Here is a 16,829-nt window from a genome sequence, read left to right on the forward strand (position 1 = left end):
ATTACCAGATATCAGTCACGTGGGTGACTGGTGGTGATGGTTGCCCATATGGTGTAGTAGTGTATAACTGAACTATTTTTCTGCGTGGAGGAATCCGTCCGGATTAAGTGTTTCCCTGGATTGCTGGGTGATCATTTCGAGATTGATTGGTGTTCGATAATCCTTCGGATTCTGCCTGTCACATCCGCCTTGCGCTAATGCGGCTGTGTTGGTGTCGTAACACTGGGTAAGTACTTTAAGATATTAATATCTAGGTGGTTTAGCTGCATAGTCTATAATAAGGGCTATATAGCTAAGACCATCTAGATATATATACACTAGTCAGTCAGCTAGCTTAAAGCAGAATACATCTAGTTTCTTATAGTGATACCATTGTATAACAGGGCTTTTAATATATTAGGCTATCTAACTATTCTATACTTAAGTATAAAGCACGCTGGTGCCATTAATAATAGTAGTAATAATAGTAATATAGACTGGTTTATAGAATATAAGTAATTTACTAGCTAGGTAGTGCTCCTAACCCTACCCCCCTACCACCTATTATAACCTAAGGCATTTATTAGCCTTTTCTAGCTTAGCCACCTTATACTAAGGGATGCATTCTGGGCGCTCCCTCTAATCATGTATATAACCTGCCTATAACATAATATAGGCAACCCTGTTAATAGGGCTAATATATAAGGGGCCCTTATAGGTAATAACATCCCTGCCCTGTAGATCATGATAATTAATCTATAGCACCTACTATAATTATATAAAGACTATAATACACATTTCATAAAGCTCCTATCTAAGATAAAGAAGGGATGTAGTAGCTTAGTAAAGGAGGTGCATAGTGTAGGTAGCCTAGGTAGTAATAATATAGATTACCTTAACTAGTGCATTATATGCCTCCTCTACCACTTATCCTTTAGTAAAATACTTAATAAGTACTACTAGTAAGCTAATAATTAATCTAATATAATGGTAATAGCTATTAGTAAGAGTATTAAATATAGTAATTATAGCTTCTCTAATTTCTAGTAGTGGACAAGCAAAGGTGCCTAAAATATAATACTAATAAATTAGCTAGGGGAGGTATATTATCTTATAATAGATATAGTAAAGTTATACTATCTACTATATATCTTTTATTAAGAAGGTCTCTTCACCACTAAAGATATATTAGTATTATATTTTTTACTCTTTGCCTATTAGCCTATAGTTATATAGCTAATTAAAATATTCCTAGATACTATTAGTATAAAATACCTCACTATCCAGGCCTCTATGAACAACACTGCCTAATGAGATGTGGCTAAATAGTTTACTTAAGCTAATAGTGACTACTATATACTACTAATATCTTACTAGTATAGGGTATATAGTCTAAATCTATATACCTAGTATAGTTAAGTAGTGCTTCTGTCACTACCCTGGGATCCGTCTCTGCTGTTCCTGCTAGTCACTACTTTGGGAATGATATAGTCCCTGGACTATATCCGATACTTGCCTAAGGCCTACCGACCAGGTAGCCTAATGATATACCGACGGGGTATASGTATGCTCAATRGTAYAATGATCCGAGCAGGATCAAGGACAATCCAAAGATACACAAGAACAATAACAGCAAAGATAGAAGCAAGGCCTATTGGGTACGTATACTCAATAGTAAAAGAGTAACTGACGAATTGGACTAGTGAACTTGTACTCAAGTGAATAACTTGTATTGAACGCGAGGATCTAAACTAAGAGTGCTAGATATAATGGTAATGAGTGTCCTTATATAGTTCCTTATATCATAGCGGTGCTATGATATTTCATATCGCGCGCTCTGATATTTCATAGCGTTGCTCTGAAGTATTAGATCGCTGCTATGCTTCTCATAGCGATGCTATGCCGATGATCATGTGATGATTGCGGTCGAGTTATGCTTCGTTTAGTAGCCTTCAGCCTTTTAGTGACATGTCGTCCGAACACTACAGTGTAAAACCGGGTGACGACGGAAAGGGCATGATTTATGTATAGCTATCGCGCTAGAAACCGTGGCCTTCTCACCATCCTGGTGGTTGAGGATCGGTTGGTTGTCGTCATTCCGTAATTCTGCCGGTCGCATCCGCCTTGCGGTGTTAGTGTTGTAACATCACCTCCCCCTCTTCTAGTGTTTCATCCTCAAAACTTATAAGGCTGACGTTCCCCTTAGTGAGTTCCCTGTTTTTGCTTCCCGCAATGTTTCCCTCTGTTGTTGCTGACTATGGCCTCTAAAGCCTCCATCCAAAAGAATAATTTAGCCTGAAAAATTAAAGATCAGGGTTTCATAATAGTTTCTCCCTGCGTCCGTTGTGCCCGTTTGGGTAAGAAGTGTGTCAAATCTGAAGAGTCTGATCGTTGTAGCGAGTGTGTCAAGGAGGGTCGCACTCATTGTATAGAATCAAAACCATCTTTCACTGACACAGAATGGCGTCGTTTGGTTCAGGCTCAAGATTCAATAAAGGAAGAGGAGGAGAAGCTTCTTGCCAAGCTCATGTGTTTATAAAAACAAGAACGTCTCCTCCATCACTGTGCGAACGAGTTCATTGCTCATAAATTTAAGGAAGTCGAAGAACTTGAAAGATTAGAAGAACAAGAAAGGTCCAAAAGAGAATAACTGGTTGATTGTCAAAGAGAGGACGCAAGTAATACCGCTTACTTGGCTAACCCGCAGCTCGCCGCCGTGGACGATGTTACTTTTTCTTAGCTGATGGATGATCCTTCTTTCTGGGTGAACGTTGACCTTTCTGCGAATAATATTGCTGCACAAGTTGGTGGCAACCCATCAGGTTCTCGATAGGTTCCCAAGTATTTTCTGAGGTATCATAACCTTTCCATTTCACGAGGTAGTATGGTTTTCCACTAACTCATTTATCACTCAAGATTTGTTTGACTTTGTACTCCTGTTCTGTGTCATCGTCGATTTCCACATTTTCAGCGATTTTTGCGTTTTCTGGGGCTGGTTCCAATAATAAGATATGAAATACTGGATGAATTTTTGACATGCTCTTCAGCAGTTGTAGTTTGTAGTTGACCGGTCCCAGTTTTTCTTCAATCATAAAGGGTCCAATTTTCTGGTGGTCTAATTTTTAACTTGGTCTCTTTATTTTAATGTTTCTGCATAGCAGGTAAACTTTCCCCCCTTTTTCAAGGTCTGGAGCACTCCTGTGCTTTTTATCGTAGTAGAGTGCCATGCATAGGTTCATAAATTCAATATCCCTCGACAGTTGGGTTTGTAGGTAATCAACTGTTATAAGTATGTCCTGTGCTTCTTCCAAGACTGGTTCTTTGTTTCGTGGTTCTTCCATCAAAACGGGATTATACCCATAGTTTGCGAAGAACGGTGTTTCCCTAGTGGTTGAGTGTACTGCGTTGTTGTACGCGAATTATGCCATTGGTAGGTACACTACCCAATCATCCTGTTGGTAGTTGACGTAGTGTCGCAGATATTGTTCAATGGTTTGATTTGTTCTTTCTGTTTGCCCATTGGCTTGTGGGTGATATGCGGTAGTGAGTCTTCATTCAATACCCATCAAGTCTGTGAGTGAGGCCCAGAATTTTAACGTGAATAATTTATCCCTGTCTAATGTGATGTATCGTGGCATCCCGTGGTTCATGACAACGTGGCCCATGAAAAGCGTGGTTAGTTGTGACGCTGTCATATTTGTGTTTACTGGGATTAAATGGATATATTTTATGAGTCTGTCCGTGACTACCATAAGGTAATCATATCCCTTTAAAACTGGTAATGATCTGATAAAGTCGATTGTGACCCATTCCCATGGTCTTTTTGGGGCTTTCAGTGACTGCAATTTCCCATAGGGTTGATGCCTTGCCAGCTTATCCCTTATGCAAGTTTCGCACTCTTTGATGTAGTGAAAGACTTTTCTTCTTATGTTTGGGAAATAGTAGTTTCATAAGATGGTTTTAGCTGTTTTTTCTATTCCCATATATCCGTGCATAGGATCGTCATGGTGTCACTTAATGATCTCGGTTCTCATACACTCAGGTACATAGATGAGATTTCTTAAGTATACTAATCCTTTCTCATCTGTGGTGAGGTTTTTATTGTCCGCTAAGTTTTCAAGTGTTTCTTGAATGATTTTATCTTTTTTTGTTTCCTCTGTGATTCTTTGAATCAACAAATCCTCCCTTATCTCGATTGTTGCCGCGAGTGCGGGGTGGTTGTACACTAGTGTCCCATCCTTTTATTCTTTTAATATCGCTGGTTCAACTGTCTTTCCCTGAAGTTCATAATCAGGTCGTCAACTGAGCACATCTGCTTGTCTATTTTCTGTTCCTTTACAGTGCATGATCTTGAAATCATACTGCGAAAGTATTTCAGCCCATCTAGCTTATCACCTTGTGAGTTCTTTTGTTGTTGTGAAGAACGTGAGGTTCTTATAGTCAGTTTTCACAATGACAGTATGCTTTGCTCCCTCCAGGTATACCCTCCAGACTTTGAATGCTGTTACTATGGCTAGCAGTTCTTTGTCATGGATATCATAGTTGAGTTCTGCCTGGATCAACTTTCTTAAATGGAAAGCAACTGGTTGCGGTTTTCCATTGGGTCCTGGTTGAGTCATTCTCATTCCGATCGCATAGTCAGATGCGTCAGTTTCGATGGTGGTTTCCTTCTCCGGGTCATGTTATACTAATATCGGTGCCTTGGTGATTTATTGTTTTATTTTATGAAAGGCATCTTCACAGCCCTTGTCCCATTTAAACTCTTTTGCCTTTTTGAGTAGCGCAAAGAGTGGGTGCATAATGTTTGCGTAACCAGTAACAAATCATTGATAATAATTGACAAGTCTGATAAACTACTAAACTTCTTTGACACTCCTTGGTTGTGGCCATTCAACAATCGCCTTGACTTTATTCTGATCCATATGAATGCCTTCAGTGGATATCCAGTGTCCTAAGAACTCAGTCTCTTGAACATGGAATTCACACTTTTTTAACTTTAGTTTCAGTTTTGCTTCTTGGAGCTTTTCTAAGACTTTATTAATGTACTCCACGTGTTCTTCTTTTTCTTTTGAGAAGATTAGAATATCGTCTAAGTAGGCAATAATGAAGAGGTGCAAGTACTCCTGTAGTACTTCATTGATGAATCTTTGAAAAGATGCTGGTGCATTGGTTAATCTGAATGGCATAACCAAGTACTCAAAATGGCCAAACTTCATTCTGAAAGCCGTTTTCCATTCTTCTCCTTTGGCGATTTAAATATGATTATATGCATTAGTGATGTCTAACTTCGTGAACCATTTCACTCCTTGAACTAGATCTTGGATTTCGTGGATCAGTGGAAGTGGGTATTGATCTTTGATCATGATCGCATTCAATGGTCGATAGTCGATGCATGGTCGCAAACTGTTGTCCTTTTTTGGTACAAAGAGTAGACCATGGCCTGCGGGTGATTTTGATGGTCGTATCTTCCCTAGGCTCAGCTCTTTATCAAGGTACTCCTTGAGGATTGGCGTTTCTTTCTCTGAAAGTTGATAAAGTTTCTTGCAGGCTGGTGATGTTCCTTCCTTCAGAGGGATTTTGTGGTCATGCTTCCCATGTTCTGGTAGGACATACTGTTTTGGTTGTTCAAACAGGGTCCTATATCTGTAGTGTTCCTGAGGTAATATTCCTGGGTCCGAATTAGTCTTAGTTCCCGGGTCCTGTGTCTGAGTAGCTGCCAGGGCTGTGTGGGATCTAGGCCCATGAACCTAAGACTCTCCTGTCTCTGGGTTTATGCTCCCAAGGACTTCGTCCTGTGAAAGCTCGCTTGTGTCATTAGGTATCAGGATATTTGCATAGTTGCTATCTTGCTCCAGCGCCCATCCTGGTAGCTCCATCATTGCTATTTGCTGCAATGGTTTTATTGCCGCTAGCACTGCCGTTGTCGCGTTTTGGCCAGTTGCTGCGTTTATCGGTTCACCTCTTAACTGCTTAGCGTCGCCGTCATTTCCTTTCAACCTAACGTGCTGTAAGGTACCAGTTTCCCCTTTCTCCTGGTCCTGTCGTGGGCATTTACAGTTAAACTGTAGACTCCCTGTCTTCCAGTTAATCGCTGGGTTATGATTCCTGAGCCAAGGAATCCCTAACACCACATCATACCGTCCTGTTGGCACAATATCAAAGTTTAGACGTTCGAAATATCCCGACACAACCATTGGTATAGTGCCTGACTTGGTCATGATTGTGAGAGTTCCTAAATTCTCTCCATTCAGACCTGCAATTAGTTCAGGTACTGCTTTTGTGACTCCTAGGAGTCCTAGCTTTTCCATGAATCCTGGATTCATGTAGTTCCCTGTTGCTCCTAAATCAACCATCACTTGGGTTAGTTGATTTAGGATATGAGCATGGAGTCTCAAGTGTCTTCCACATTATATATTAGTTGCCACAAGGTATTCTGTTTCCCAGTGGGGCTTCCCCTAATCCTGCCATGGTTCTAGGAAGTAACCTCCTTTAATTTTTCCTTAATAGTGCATTGCGCACTGATCCTTAAAGCAGATTGTCCAGTGCATCGCGTCGTGGTGAGGGTGACGCCTGTAACCAATACAAGAGCATTCAAGTTCCCAGCATGGACAGGTGTTATTATCCTTAACCACCTTTGGTATCTCTGGCCAGAATTTTGCCATGTATTTGTTGTCATGGTGGATACTGCAATTATTGCTATAACATGTGATCCAGAGTACTTCATTGTGTTTTGGATGGTCTCGAAAATATTTACATAGGCACCAATCATAGTCACATGCTGTATGGACTGGTCCTGGCAATCTTTTCCATGCAACTCTCCGGAGTTCGTGGTGATATTTAATCCTGTATTACCTGCAACCCTGGCAATACACTGAATGACTGCAGTGTATAAGGTGCTGTTCCCAAGATTCAACTTGAGTCCAATATTTAAGGTTCTAGTGGGTACATCCTTTTACTCCTTGCTTTACTTTCTCAAGGATTCATGCATTTAGTTAGTGCACTTATAGTTCTGCTAATTGTTTCTGGTCTGGCTGGCGTAGCCACGCAGCATATTGGTCTGCTTCGTCATTGTTTTGCGGGGATTTCTGAGGTGTCTTGGGAATCTCATGGGACTGCTCCCTGTTGGGATTAAGGCTCACCCACTGAGTTCCATACTCTTTGTCAAGTGGATTGATAGGTTGGTTAATAGTGGTCCAATCTATCGCGGGATAATCCTCTTGATCTGGCTCTTTGTGGTTGGTGTTTTTTCCGTCAGTACTGATAATCTGACATATTTCGTTCGTGAGATTTGTTAATCTGCGAATATATCCTTCGGGGGTACAGTCTTCCCATTTAACTGAGCTATATTCATTGCTGGTTGGTGATTCATGATTGGTGGCCGCGAGCATACTAGGATTCTCAGCAGGCCAATTGCTTTTCGTGCTTCTATACTCAGTGGAGTCTTCCTCCTGAAGCTCCTGCTCAATTTCATTATCACTGAGTGTCGTGCATTCTTTAAATAATTTTCTCAGCCGCTCGTTACTCCTTCTCTGAGGTGTACTAGTGCTGGTTATGTCATAAGCTCCCCTGGTGGCACAGAATTCAGCTGTCGCCCTGAGCTGTTTAGGTTTTTCCTGCTGACCCCTTCTAGGTTGCTGTTTGCAGGCCTTTGACACGTGTCCCGGTTTCCCGTAATGGAAGCACAACTTGTCGCGTTGTCGCCGTTCTCTTTCCTCCTTGGAAAGTGCTAATTGTGTTGCGTCTAATTCCATGGGCCTTGGCCCATACAGGTCTAGCGCGCGTTCTCTTTTTTCATTTGCTCGGTGCTGCCCTCAGAATCATCCATGGCCTTTCCTCCAAGCATCGATTTCTTGTTTTTCCATTTTTCATTCATAGTATCAATTGTCGATCTTGACCGCGATCTCTGCTAGTTTGTCAAGTCGTTCCAGTCTTTCCATGCGTGCTAATTCGTCTTGCACATGGTCCTTGAGTCCACTGATGGCTGCGGATACATACGCTTTCTCATTCCAGTTCATATTTGATATGATTTGGTAGAATTCTGAGAAGTATATTAACGCCAAAGTGGTCTGTTGAAGTCGTTACAGGTTTCTTTCAGCTGTGGCTTCAGCATCGATATCCCCGAAAGTCTGTTCAAGGTATTGTCTGAATCCGGCATAGCTGGTAAAGATATTCCTGGTGATACTTAACCATTCGCTCGACTGTTTCTTATAGTATTCTCTGATATATGGTTCAAACCAGTTCCATGCTTGTCCTCGAAGATGAGTAGCCACAAAGATGACCTTGTCAGCTTATCCAGGTAGTCTGGTTTTGTTGGCATCAAGGTGCATGTTCATTTGTGTGAGGAACCCTCGGAGTCTGGATCAAGTTCCATTAAATGGTTTAGCCTTGGGTAACTTAGGACCTGAGACGCTGCTGATTGGTGCCAATGCGCCAACCTGGGCGTCTAACTAAGTCAAGTAGTCGTGTACACTGGTTCAAATGTACTTAGCTTGTTGATTGAGTGAGGTCTTAAGTTCCAAAATTTATCTCTTTAGAAGAGCGACATCTTCATCGTCATCCAAGTCCAGAGTATTGGTGGGTTGGCCGCGAGTAGGTGCCTTACCCTTATTGCTTGACACGGTCAACATGTTTGCTGATAGATTCAGTACAGAATGAATGCTCCCAAAGTGATTCGTTCGGTACAGCATTCAATTTGTTACTACCCTGGGATCCGTCTCTGCTGTTCCTGCTAGTCACTACTTTGGGAATGATATAGTCCCTGGACTATATCCGATACTTGCCTAAGGCCTACCGACCAGGTAGCCTAATGATATACCGACGGGGTATACGTATGCTCAATGGTACAATGATCCGAGCAGGATCAAGGACAATCCAAAGATACACAAGAACAATAACAGCAAAGATAGAAGCAAGGCCTATTGGGTACGTATACTCAATAGTAAAAGAGTAACTGACGAATTGGACTAGTGAACTTGTACTTAAGTGAATAACTTGTATTGAACGTGAGGATCTAAACTAAGAGTGCTAGATATAATGGTAATGAGTGTCCTTATATAGTTCCTCATATCATAGCGGTGCTATGATATTTCATATTGCGCGCTCTGATATTTCATAGCGTTGCTCTGAAGTATTAGATCGCTGCTATGCTTCTCATAGCGATGCTATGCTGATGATCACGTGATGATTGCGGTCGAGTTATGCTTTGTTTAGTAGCCTTCAGCCTTTTAGTGACATGTCGTCCGAACACTACGGTGTAAAACCGGGTGACGACGGAAAGGGCACGATTTGTGTATAGCCATCGCGCTAGAAACCGTGGCCTTCTCACCATCCTGGTGGTTGAGGATCGGTTGGTTGTCGTCGTTCCGTAATTCTGCCGGTCGCATCCGCCTTGCGGCGTTAGTGTCGTAACAGCTTCTAGAGCCCCTATATAATCTAAATACCCTATTTTAGGCAGTGGGGCAGGTCCACTACCTAGAATAGGGTATACTATAGAAGGCCTAGATACTATTCTAGGAGTATATAATCTTAAGATAGGTAGAGTGTAATAATATAGTAAAGGCCCTCCCTTAGCTAGCTATATCCCTCTATAATCTTCTTAAGCCCCTGGTGATGGCAGCAGCAATAATAGATACAGATAAGGCTAATGAGGATATATATAAGGCTAATAAGGATATATATAAGGTTAATAAGGACACACAGGAGGCTAGGGAGGCTAGGATTATTTAGTAAGTAGTAGAGGATTACCTCCTCTATATACTTAGCCAGTAAGCTAGTTAGCTTAGTATTAATAACCTAGGTGACCTTGGTCTCCCATAGCAAGATATTAACTATATATAGGTAAAGTTAACTCCTAAAGACCACACCTAGGAAAGGATTAGGCAGGCCTTACTAAGTAAGGGCCCTGCCTAGTAAAGGTATAATAAGGCTATAGCAGCTACTAAGGTAAAGTACTCCTATTCTCTCCTCTACCTACCATCCTCCCCTCTCTTTAGGTGCTTTTTAGTTATAGCTAAGACTAACAGGTACTTAGTCAGGACTAAAAATTCTAGTCTATCTCTGGGCTTGAGGCTGATAGTTAGGATAGTTTAAGTTAGATAAATATATATAGTCTGATAGTGAGGAGGATGATAGTGGAAGCTAAAGTAGGTCTAATTCTTCTAAGTATAATTACTCCTGCTATCCTAATGATAATAATAATAATAATAATGATGATGATGGTAACAGCCCTAGTAGTAGGGGTGGTTAGCCTGACTTAAGTAATAATAATAGTAGTGATAAGCATAATAATAATAATAATGGTGATAGCCCTAGTAGTAGTGGTTATTATCTAGCATGGGTGGACCTAAGCCTAGAGGAATATAAAGCTACACTAAGATACTTAAAGGAGGTCTAAGTCACTGCCTAAGATAAGGAGATAGAGATATTATTATAGTTAGACCTAGTATACCCCTTTAAACCCTTCCCTCTTTATATAGATTTAGGCTCTAATAGTGGATTTCTAGGGTCAGGCAATATAACTAAGATCTCTGCTTTAGATAAGCTGGGGGGTTATTCTAAGTATACTACTACTAAGCTAGTTAAATCTAAATCTACTAGTATTATCTAGAGAGATATCACTACTAAGCTCCCTGCTAAGCTCCCCTAGTAGTCTAAATAGGCTCTACCACCTATTACCTTCCCTCTACTAGACTAATACTCCTCCTAGCTAGTCTAGCCCTAGAATACCTCCCTAAGTTACTACACCACTGCCTAGCTAGCAGGGTTAGTAGGGGACTTAATAGAAATATAAGGCACTATCTAGTAAGTTCTCTTCTCTCTTTCTCTTTACTTTCTACCTATGCACTACTCTCCCTAGCCAGGACTAATAATACTATAGTACTAATAGCAGCAGCTAAGCACCCCAGGCGCTAGCAAAAGCCTGCTTAGTATAAGTTCTAATCAGGGGCGCAGCCCTTACTTTTTAGCTAGGGCTAAAAGGGCTATAAATCACTCTATATAGCTTTTTACCCTATTTTATCTTTATTAGTTAATAATACTATCACCATGGGAGCATTAGGGGCCTTCTATATAGCTTTTTTCTTACCCCTGGTTTTATCTTTATCAGTTAACTATACTACACACTACCACCTTAGATGGGAGGCATCAGGGGCCTTCTATATAGCTTTTTTTCTCACCCCTAGTTTTAACTATACTACTATACTATAGGAGCATTAGGGGCCTTCTATATAGCTTTCTTCTCACCCCTGTTTTATCTTTAGTAACTACACTACCACTACCCTACCATGGATAAGAGTATTAGGGCCCTTCTATATAGCTTTTTTTCTCACCCCCCTTTTATCTTTATTGACTACACTATTATTATAGGAGCCTTGGCAGCCTTTTTATATAGCCTTTATCTACTATATTCTTTATTACTTAACTACCTTATAACTATGAGGCTTTACAGACTAACTACTAGCCTTTTTCTTTCTTTCTCTTGGTGCTATTAGCCTCAGGGCTTTAATTATTAATAAGTATATATAAATAATGAGGAGATAGGTGGTGATGATTTTTAGAATATAGTATAAATACCCTAGTTTATTATTTCTTATTTCTCTCTCTTTAGATAGATCTTTGCTTTTATAGGCAGAGCCTGATTTATTATAAGGAAATATTTGCCACCAGCCCTTAAATAGCTAACTTATACACCCTATAGTGGGGGGTCACAGAATAAAAATTTATTAATAATATTAATCTTTAGAAATATATATTCCTATACTCTCCCTCTGTAGTAGAAGCACTAGCTTTAAATAAAATATAAGCAAGATCCCCCTTAACTATATCATACCTTGCATACCTTATAATTTAATTAGCTAGGTTCTTCCTCTACTGTGATGATCCTAATCATACTTAAATACTTAATTATTATATTCTGCGTAGGAGTAGATAGTGGATTAACTTAATGGATGGCTTTACCCAAGGCGTAACTGTAGGATACTAGGCTATAAGAGAGAGGCATCTATAATTACTTTAGCTACTATCCCCCTTAATTAGAGATATAATTTTAAGGGCATACTATAACTTAACTTTAGGAGGATTAACTCTCTGGAGAGAGATAAGATAAATAACTAGAAAGTAAACTATACTAGAGAATAGAATGTAATTTAATATAGGATAGATTACTAGGATAAGAAGTTAATTAACTATTATTATAAATTATAAATTATGAATTATAGATAACTGCAAAACCTCTTATAGATATTTAACTCTAACACACATATATATAGTAATAGTAATAGTATTAAGACTTAATTAAAATTAAACCTCCACTACATGATGATTGGTGGCTCAGGGAGAGTCAGCGGAGGGGAAAAGAAAAATAGATAAAAAAAAAAAAAAGTTTAGGGGGAAACATGGACTCTAGGAGTAAGATATAGACTCTGCTAAGGCAGGACAGTGGGGACCCATGGACTCCAGAGTGGATGGGAATTAATGTGGACTCTGCACTCACTAGACCTTATGGTCACCCATAATTAGTATGGCAAACGTGGACTCCGCGCATGATACCGTTACTAGTGACCTCAATCCCGAACGGATCGTCGCAACTAGTGTAGAAGCTCTGGATAGAGACCCTAACCCTAATCTAATAACACCACATTCTGCGGCTTAATATTTATATTTAATGTCAAAGGATGGGTTTGTGATGCTCTATTTCTCATAGTTTGAGCCAGCTCACGTGCTCATATAGCATTATAGCAGCTTGGAAGTGCTGTGAAGAGTAGAGGGGCCAGATTCCTTCCGAACCCTAAAATCAGCGCTTCCTGAGTTTCCGGAATGTATCATCTGGGACATTAAATTATCGAACACAAACCCATAAAATCTTGCGTCCACAAAACTTTGCCTCTCAAGTGATTTAAAGGAAAGTTCGGAGACTACAGTCTTGAGAGAAAAGCCCTGCCATCGGGGAGGGACAGTGATAAGAGACGGCTTAGACTATGTGAGGAAATAGACTAGACGTCAACCATGAATCGTCCACTGACTATGAACCTATCAATTCAATTCGGGAATTTCTGGTACGGAGGATCTGGCTGGGAGGTCCTCATGATTACGTCTACGCAGCTAGACGTAACTCGTATCCCAGTCTGGCCTCTAATCCATGATAATGCTGGGTAGGAAAGCCTGGAATGTTCGATCGGCAAACTGGAATAGCCAAATAGCACAGCATAATACGCGTTCTCGGTCGTCATACTCTGACTGCGACCGAACTACAGTCCCTCTGATTTCTTAACTGCTGTTCGTTGCCGTGGAACAACTAGCGGATTCGAAGCCTATAACGGCTTTTCTTAAAAGCTCCGGGTAAATCAGGCAAGCTACTCGTGATAGATAAATTCTTTGAGACACTGATATTTTAGTCAATAGTCTCTTTAAAGCTATTATTTACGTCATTTTCGATAAAGTGTTCTTGCCTCGTAGCGTCCATATAGCCAGCGTCATGCCTAGGAAGCGCGGAAGGGGCGTCGGCAATCACTTGCGTCGTCAAAAAGAGATCTTGCCATTGGTTCCATTGAGCGAAGTTCGTGAACGACAGGCTCACATTCTTCTGCAGTCAACACAGTCGTCGGCGAAAATTCACGACCTCCTCAACGAGCTTGAGAAAGGCTTGGACCGTCTTGAAAACTCGATTAAGATCCAATGCCAGCTTCTTTCTTCCATGAGTTCATTGAAGTGACGGTGCAGTCAATGACAATCTTGGGCATGAGAGAAGAGTCAAAAATCCATTCGGGCGATGCAACACGTGTCTAGTTTGCTAGCTCCAGGTCGTATGGGATCGTTCATTAAACGCTCACCTATACCTTGCATAACTTACGGCCCTACCATTGATTTAGGTCACCTCTAGCACTCGTTTCTTTTCGAATGCTGCTTCGTTGACTGTTGACCAATAAGGTTGCCATGGTCGTAGAGGTCGTGCTTATTCGCACAGTGCGCATATGCGACAAGAATTCGTCAGGGTTATCCATAACCGAACACATATGGGCGACTGTCTATACCGTTGCGCATTGCGGCTATGACAAAATATCTCTAAGTCAATAACCAGAAGACATACCGTCAAAGCAAGTCATTCGGCTTCAAATATTCAGCCCTCGAGTTTCTCACGAGATCTGCGAATCCATACGAAAATCGAACCAAGCAAACCACCAGCAGCACAGCAAACCGCGCGTAGGAGAACCTGAGTATCGCCTGGACACCTGCAGTGCCAAGCATTGCGTGCAGATACGGTAGGCTATGAAACCGTTCCTCAGAAACTGAAATCGAATAGCTACATACACTACTAGAGTCAAATCTCACGGCCGTCCTAGAAGCGATGCTGCGATATCCAGGCATTCAGCAGAAGGCACAAGCTGGAATTGATATGGTTGAAACCACGCCTCACCTGGATATCGGCTATCGTTTTGTTGACTAGAGGCAGTGTTCTTGAATAGCAGCCTGTACAGACTCGAACTACGGTATTATAATTTTTATATCTTCCTGTTTTGCGCGGTGATATGTTCCTCATCTTGTGTATCACATACATATCTGTGGATGACATTAGAAACGTGTATTTCGATGTCACCCGTTCAAACACCTCCATAATGGATTTTGCGGGCTTGTAACCCCTCTGTGCGCTTTGTCTGAGGCCATAATGCTGGATGAAGGGAAGCAGAAGCGCCTGTGCCTTTTTTTTGTTGTGGAGCCAAAAGAAAGGCTGGAGAGAGAATCCAACACAAACTCTTAAGGATGACTGACGATGCTGGGGGCCATGATGGGTAGGTTACGACAAGAGCAAGCCGCGATGGGACTGACTAATCGTTAATCAGGCCACTATCACGTGCGAGGTCGATCCCGCAACGGAATTAGATTGGCCCAGCATGGCTGCCATGCTGATGAAGTAATCACCTTTCCACCAGGAAGAACTCAACAAATAGACTCATAACCACAAAAAAGTAATGCAAGTGATGGTCATTGTTAGCAACATTCCATCTTCCACCACTTAAGCGAGACCATCAATTCGTAAAGTTTTCTCCGAGGTTATATACAGGAAAATGGTTCACGATGAATTTTTTGCAAATCTTGCAGGCTCTTTCAGATGGGGGATCTTTGGTTGACATTCCTTTTAGCCAACGGACAGATTTTTCCACACTACCTGCAAGTTTACCCGTAGTGACCAAGCCTTTCTGCTTCCCATGCTGCAGCTTCACCAGGAAAACAATCATGGAGTGCATAAGATAATGAAGCGTACACCTTCTGCTCACTTGTTCTAAATTGAATGGGGTAAAGTCGAATTGTCATTGATCTTCGATCGTTTATCTGCTCTTCACGTGATATATATCTGAAATCTGAAACAGGCCACGAACTGGCGCTAGACACTTGAAACTGAGTGTGTCAACCAACCGAGGTAATAACGTTTGTATGGTAAACGCTAGTACGCAGAATATCAAGGGATGAAGGTCTGATTCTTCTACTCTACGATCTCATACTAGAATTTATAGACAGAAAAGAAAGATTTCAGCGAATTGGAATCGAATTGGCGAGTTGAATCGCAATATGATCTATTTCTCGTGATCTGATTGGTCGAATCAGAATTCCAGAGAGTTCCGTAAATCCTTTACTAGATTCGGCAGCCAGGCTGGCTGACAGAGTGGTAAACGCTTCATCTGAAAGTCATGATCGTTACGCCATGGCAAAAATAGAACGTCCAAGATGAAAAAAGAGGCGCTGAGTAACCGTGGTCCCTGGCCTTCAGCATTATTGAATCTCTATAAGAAGCCTTGCCAGGCCAATATTTCCTTCAGGACCAAAAGATAATTTACCTGTTCTATCCCAGCAACATGTCGCCAAACCGTCATACAACATCCTGGAGGGAAAAGCGCAGGTGCAAGGTCGTTTCCTGGACCCCAAGAAGCAGGCCAAGGCCGACAGGGAGAGATTTCGCCGCGGCAAGTGGGCATGTCTTAAGCGACTGAACGATCTTTACCTAGATGGACTGGATGTCGGTCGAGAACGTCGCATATACGTTGTGGTATCTAGTAAGACCAAAAGCAGGGACGGGTCCACTCATTATACGACTTATAACACCCATCCTGACAAGGACTGGGTTCCGCCGTTCGACGAGGTGGTAAGTCAAATGGCGTCCTAAAAGAACCAGGCCGAATCTAATTCCGGAACAATAGGCCGAACACTGGCCACAGACCGATCAGAAGTGGAAGACAGACAGATGGTGGAGAACCTTAGGACACTTTGATAAGAACTAGATAGATTGTAGGCTAACAGTGTCCAGCTCCCAGGAATGCGGCTAAGGAAGCTTATGCTCCTGCTGTCCCCGTGATAGTTTCCTGATTTCATCGACCAACCCTTGGACCGTATAATGGTGTCTATCACATTTCCACATATAGTCATCTCGAACACACCATTCCTCATTATCCACACGGACAGTGCAGCTGAAATTGGATTTCGCATTAATACTGCGCTGGACACTCTCAATCAACAGATCCTGACCTTCCTGTGCGCTTGCACAAGTCTTAATTTTGTTATAATTGATATCATGCTCTAATGCACATTCTTCAATGAGGTCTGGTTGGGGAACTCATTCATAATCAGATAAGATGCAGTTGGTGAAGCCCAGAGTGTGCGAAGGCAACTTTACATATCTTTCAGTGCACACAAGCATCCTATTGCCATCACACTTGTTCTAACCATGTTAATAGGTCATGTCTTTTCTTAGTTGTTCCCATATCCTGGATATGTGAAGGTGTTAGAGCTGACATTTATTGAACATATAGCGTTCAACATACTCCCCCACGTAACTTATCTTCAAAAACACTTCCTCTTTCACC

The 16,829-nt window shown here is 41.4% G+C and overlaps 1 protein-coding gene across 1 annotated transcript; it reads right to left on the reverse strand.

The window, feature by feature from the left end:
- Positions 1-6,980: 6,980 nt before the first annotated feature.
- Positions 6,981-7,730, reverse strand: Aud_000003 (uncharacterized protein; the record flags this gene model as incomplete). Its single annotated transcript, XM_043285520.1, has 1 exon — positions 6,981-7,730. The coding sequence occupies one exon, from the start codon at positions 7,728-7,730 to the stop codon at positions 6,981-6,983; it is 750 nt and encodes a 249-aa protein (XP_043141455.1).
- Positions 7,731-16,829: the final 9,099 nt, after the last annotated feature.

Source organism: Aspergillus udagawae, assembly GCF_001078395.1.
Source record: "Aspergillus udagawae IFM 46973 DNA, scaffold_1, whole genome shotgun sequence".
In the NCBI taxonomy this organism is placed as follows: Eukaryota; Fungi; Ascomycota; class Eurotiomycetes; order Eurotiales; family Aspergillaceae; genus Aspergillus; species Aspergillus udagawae.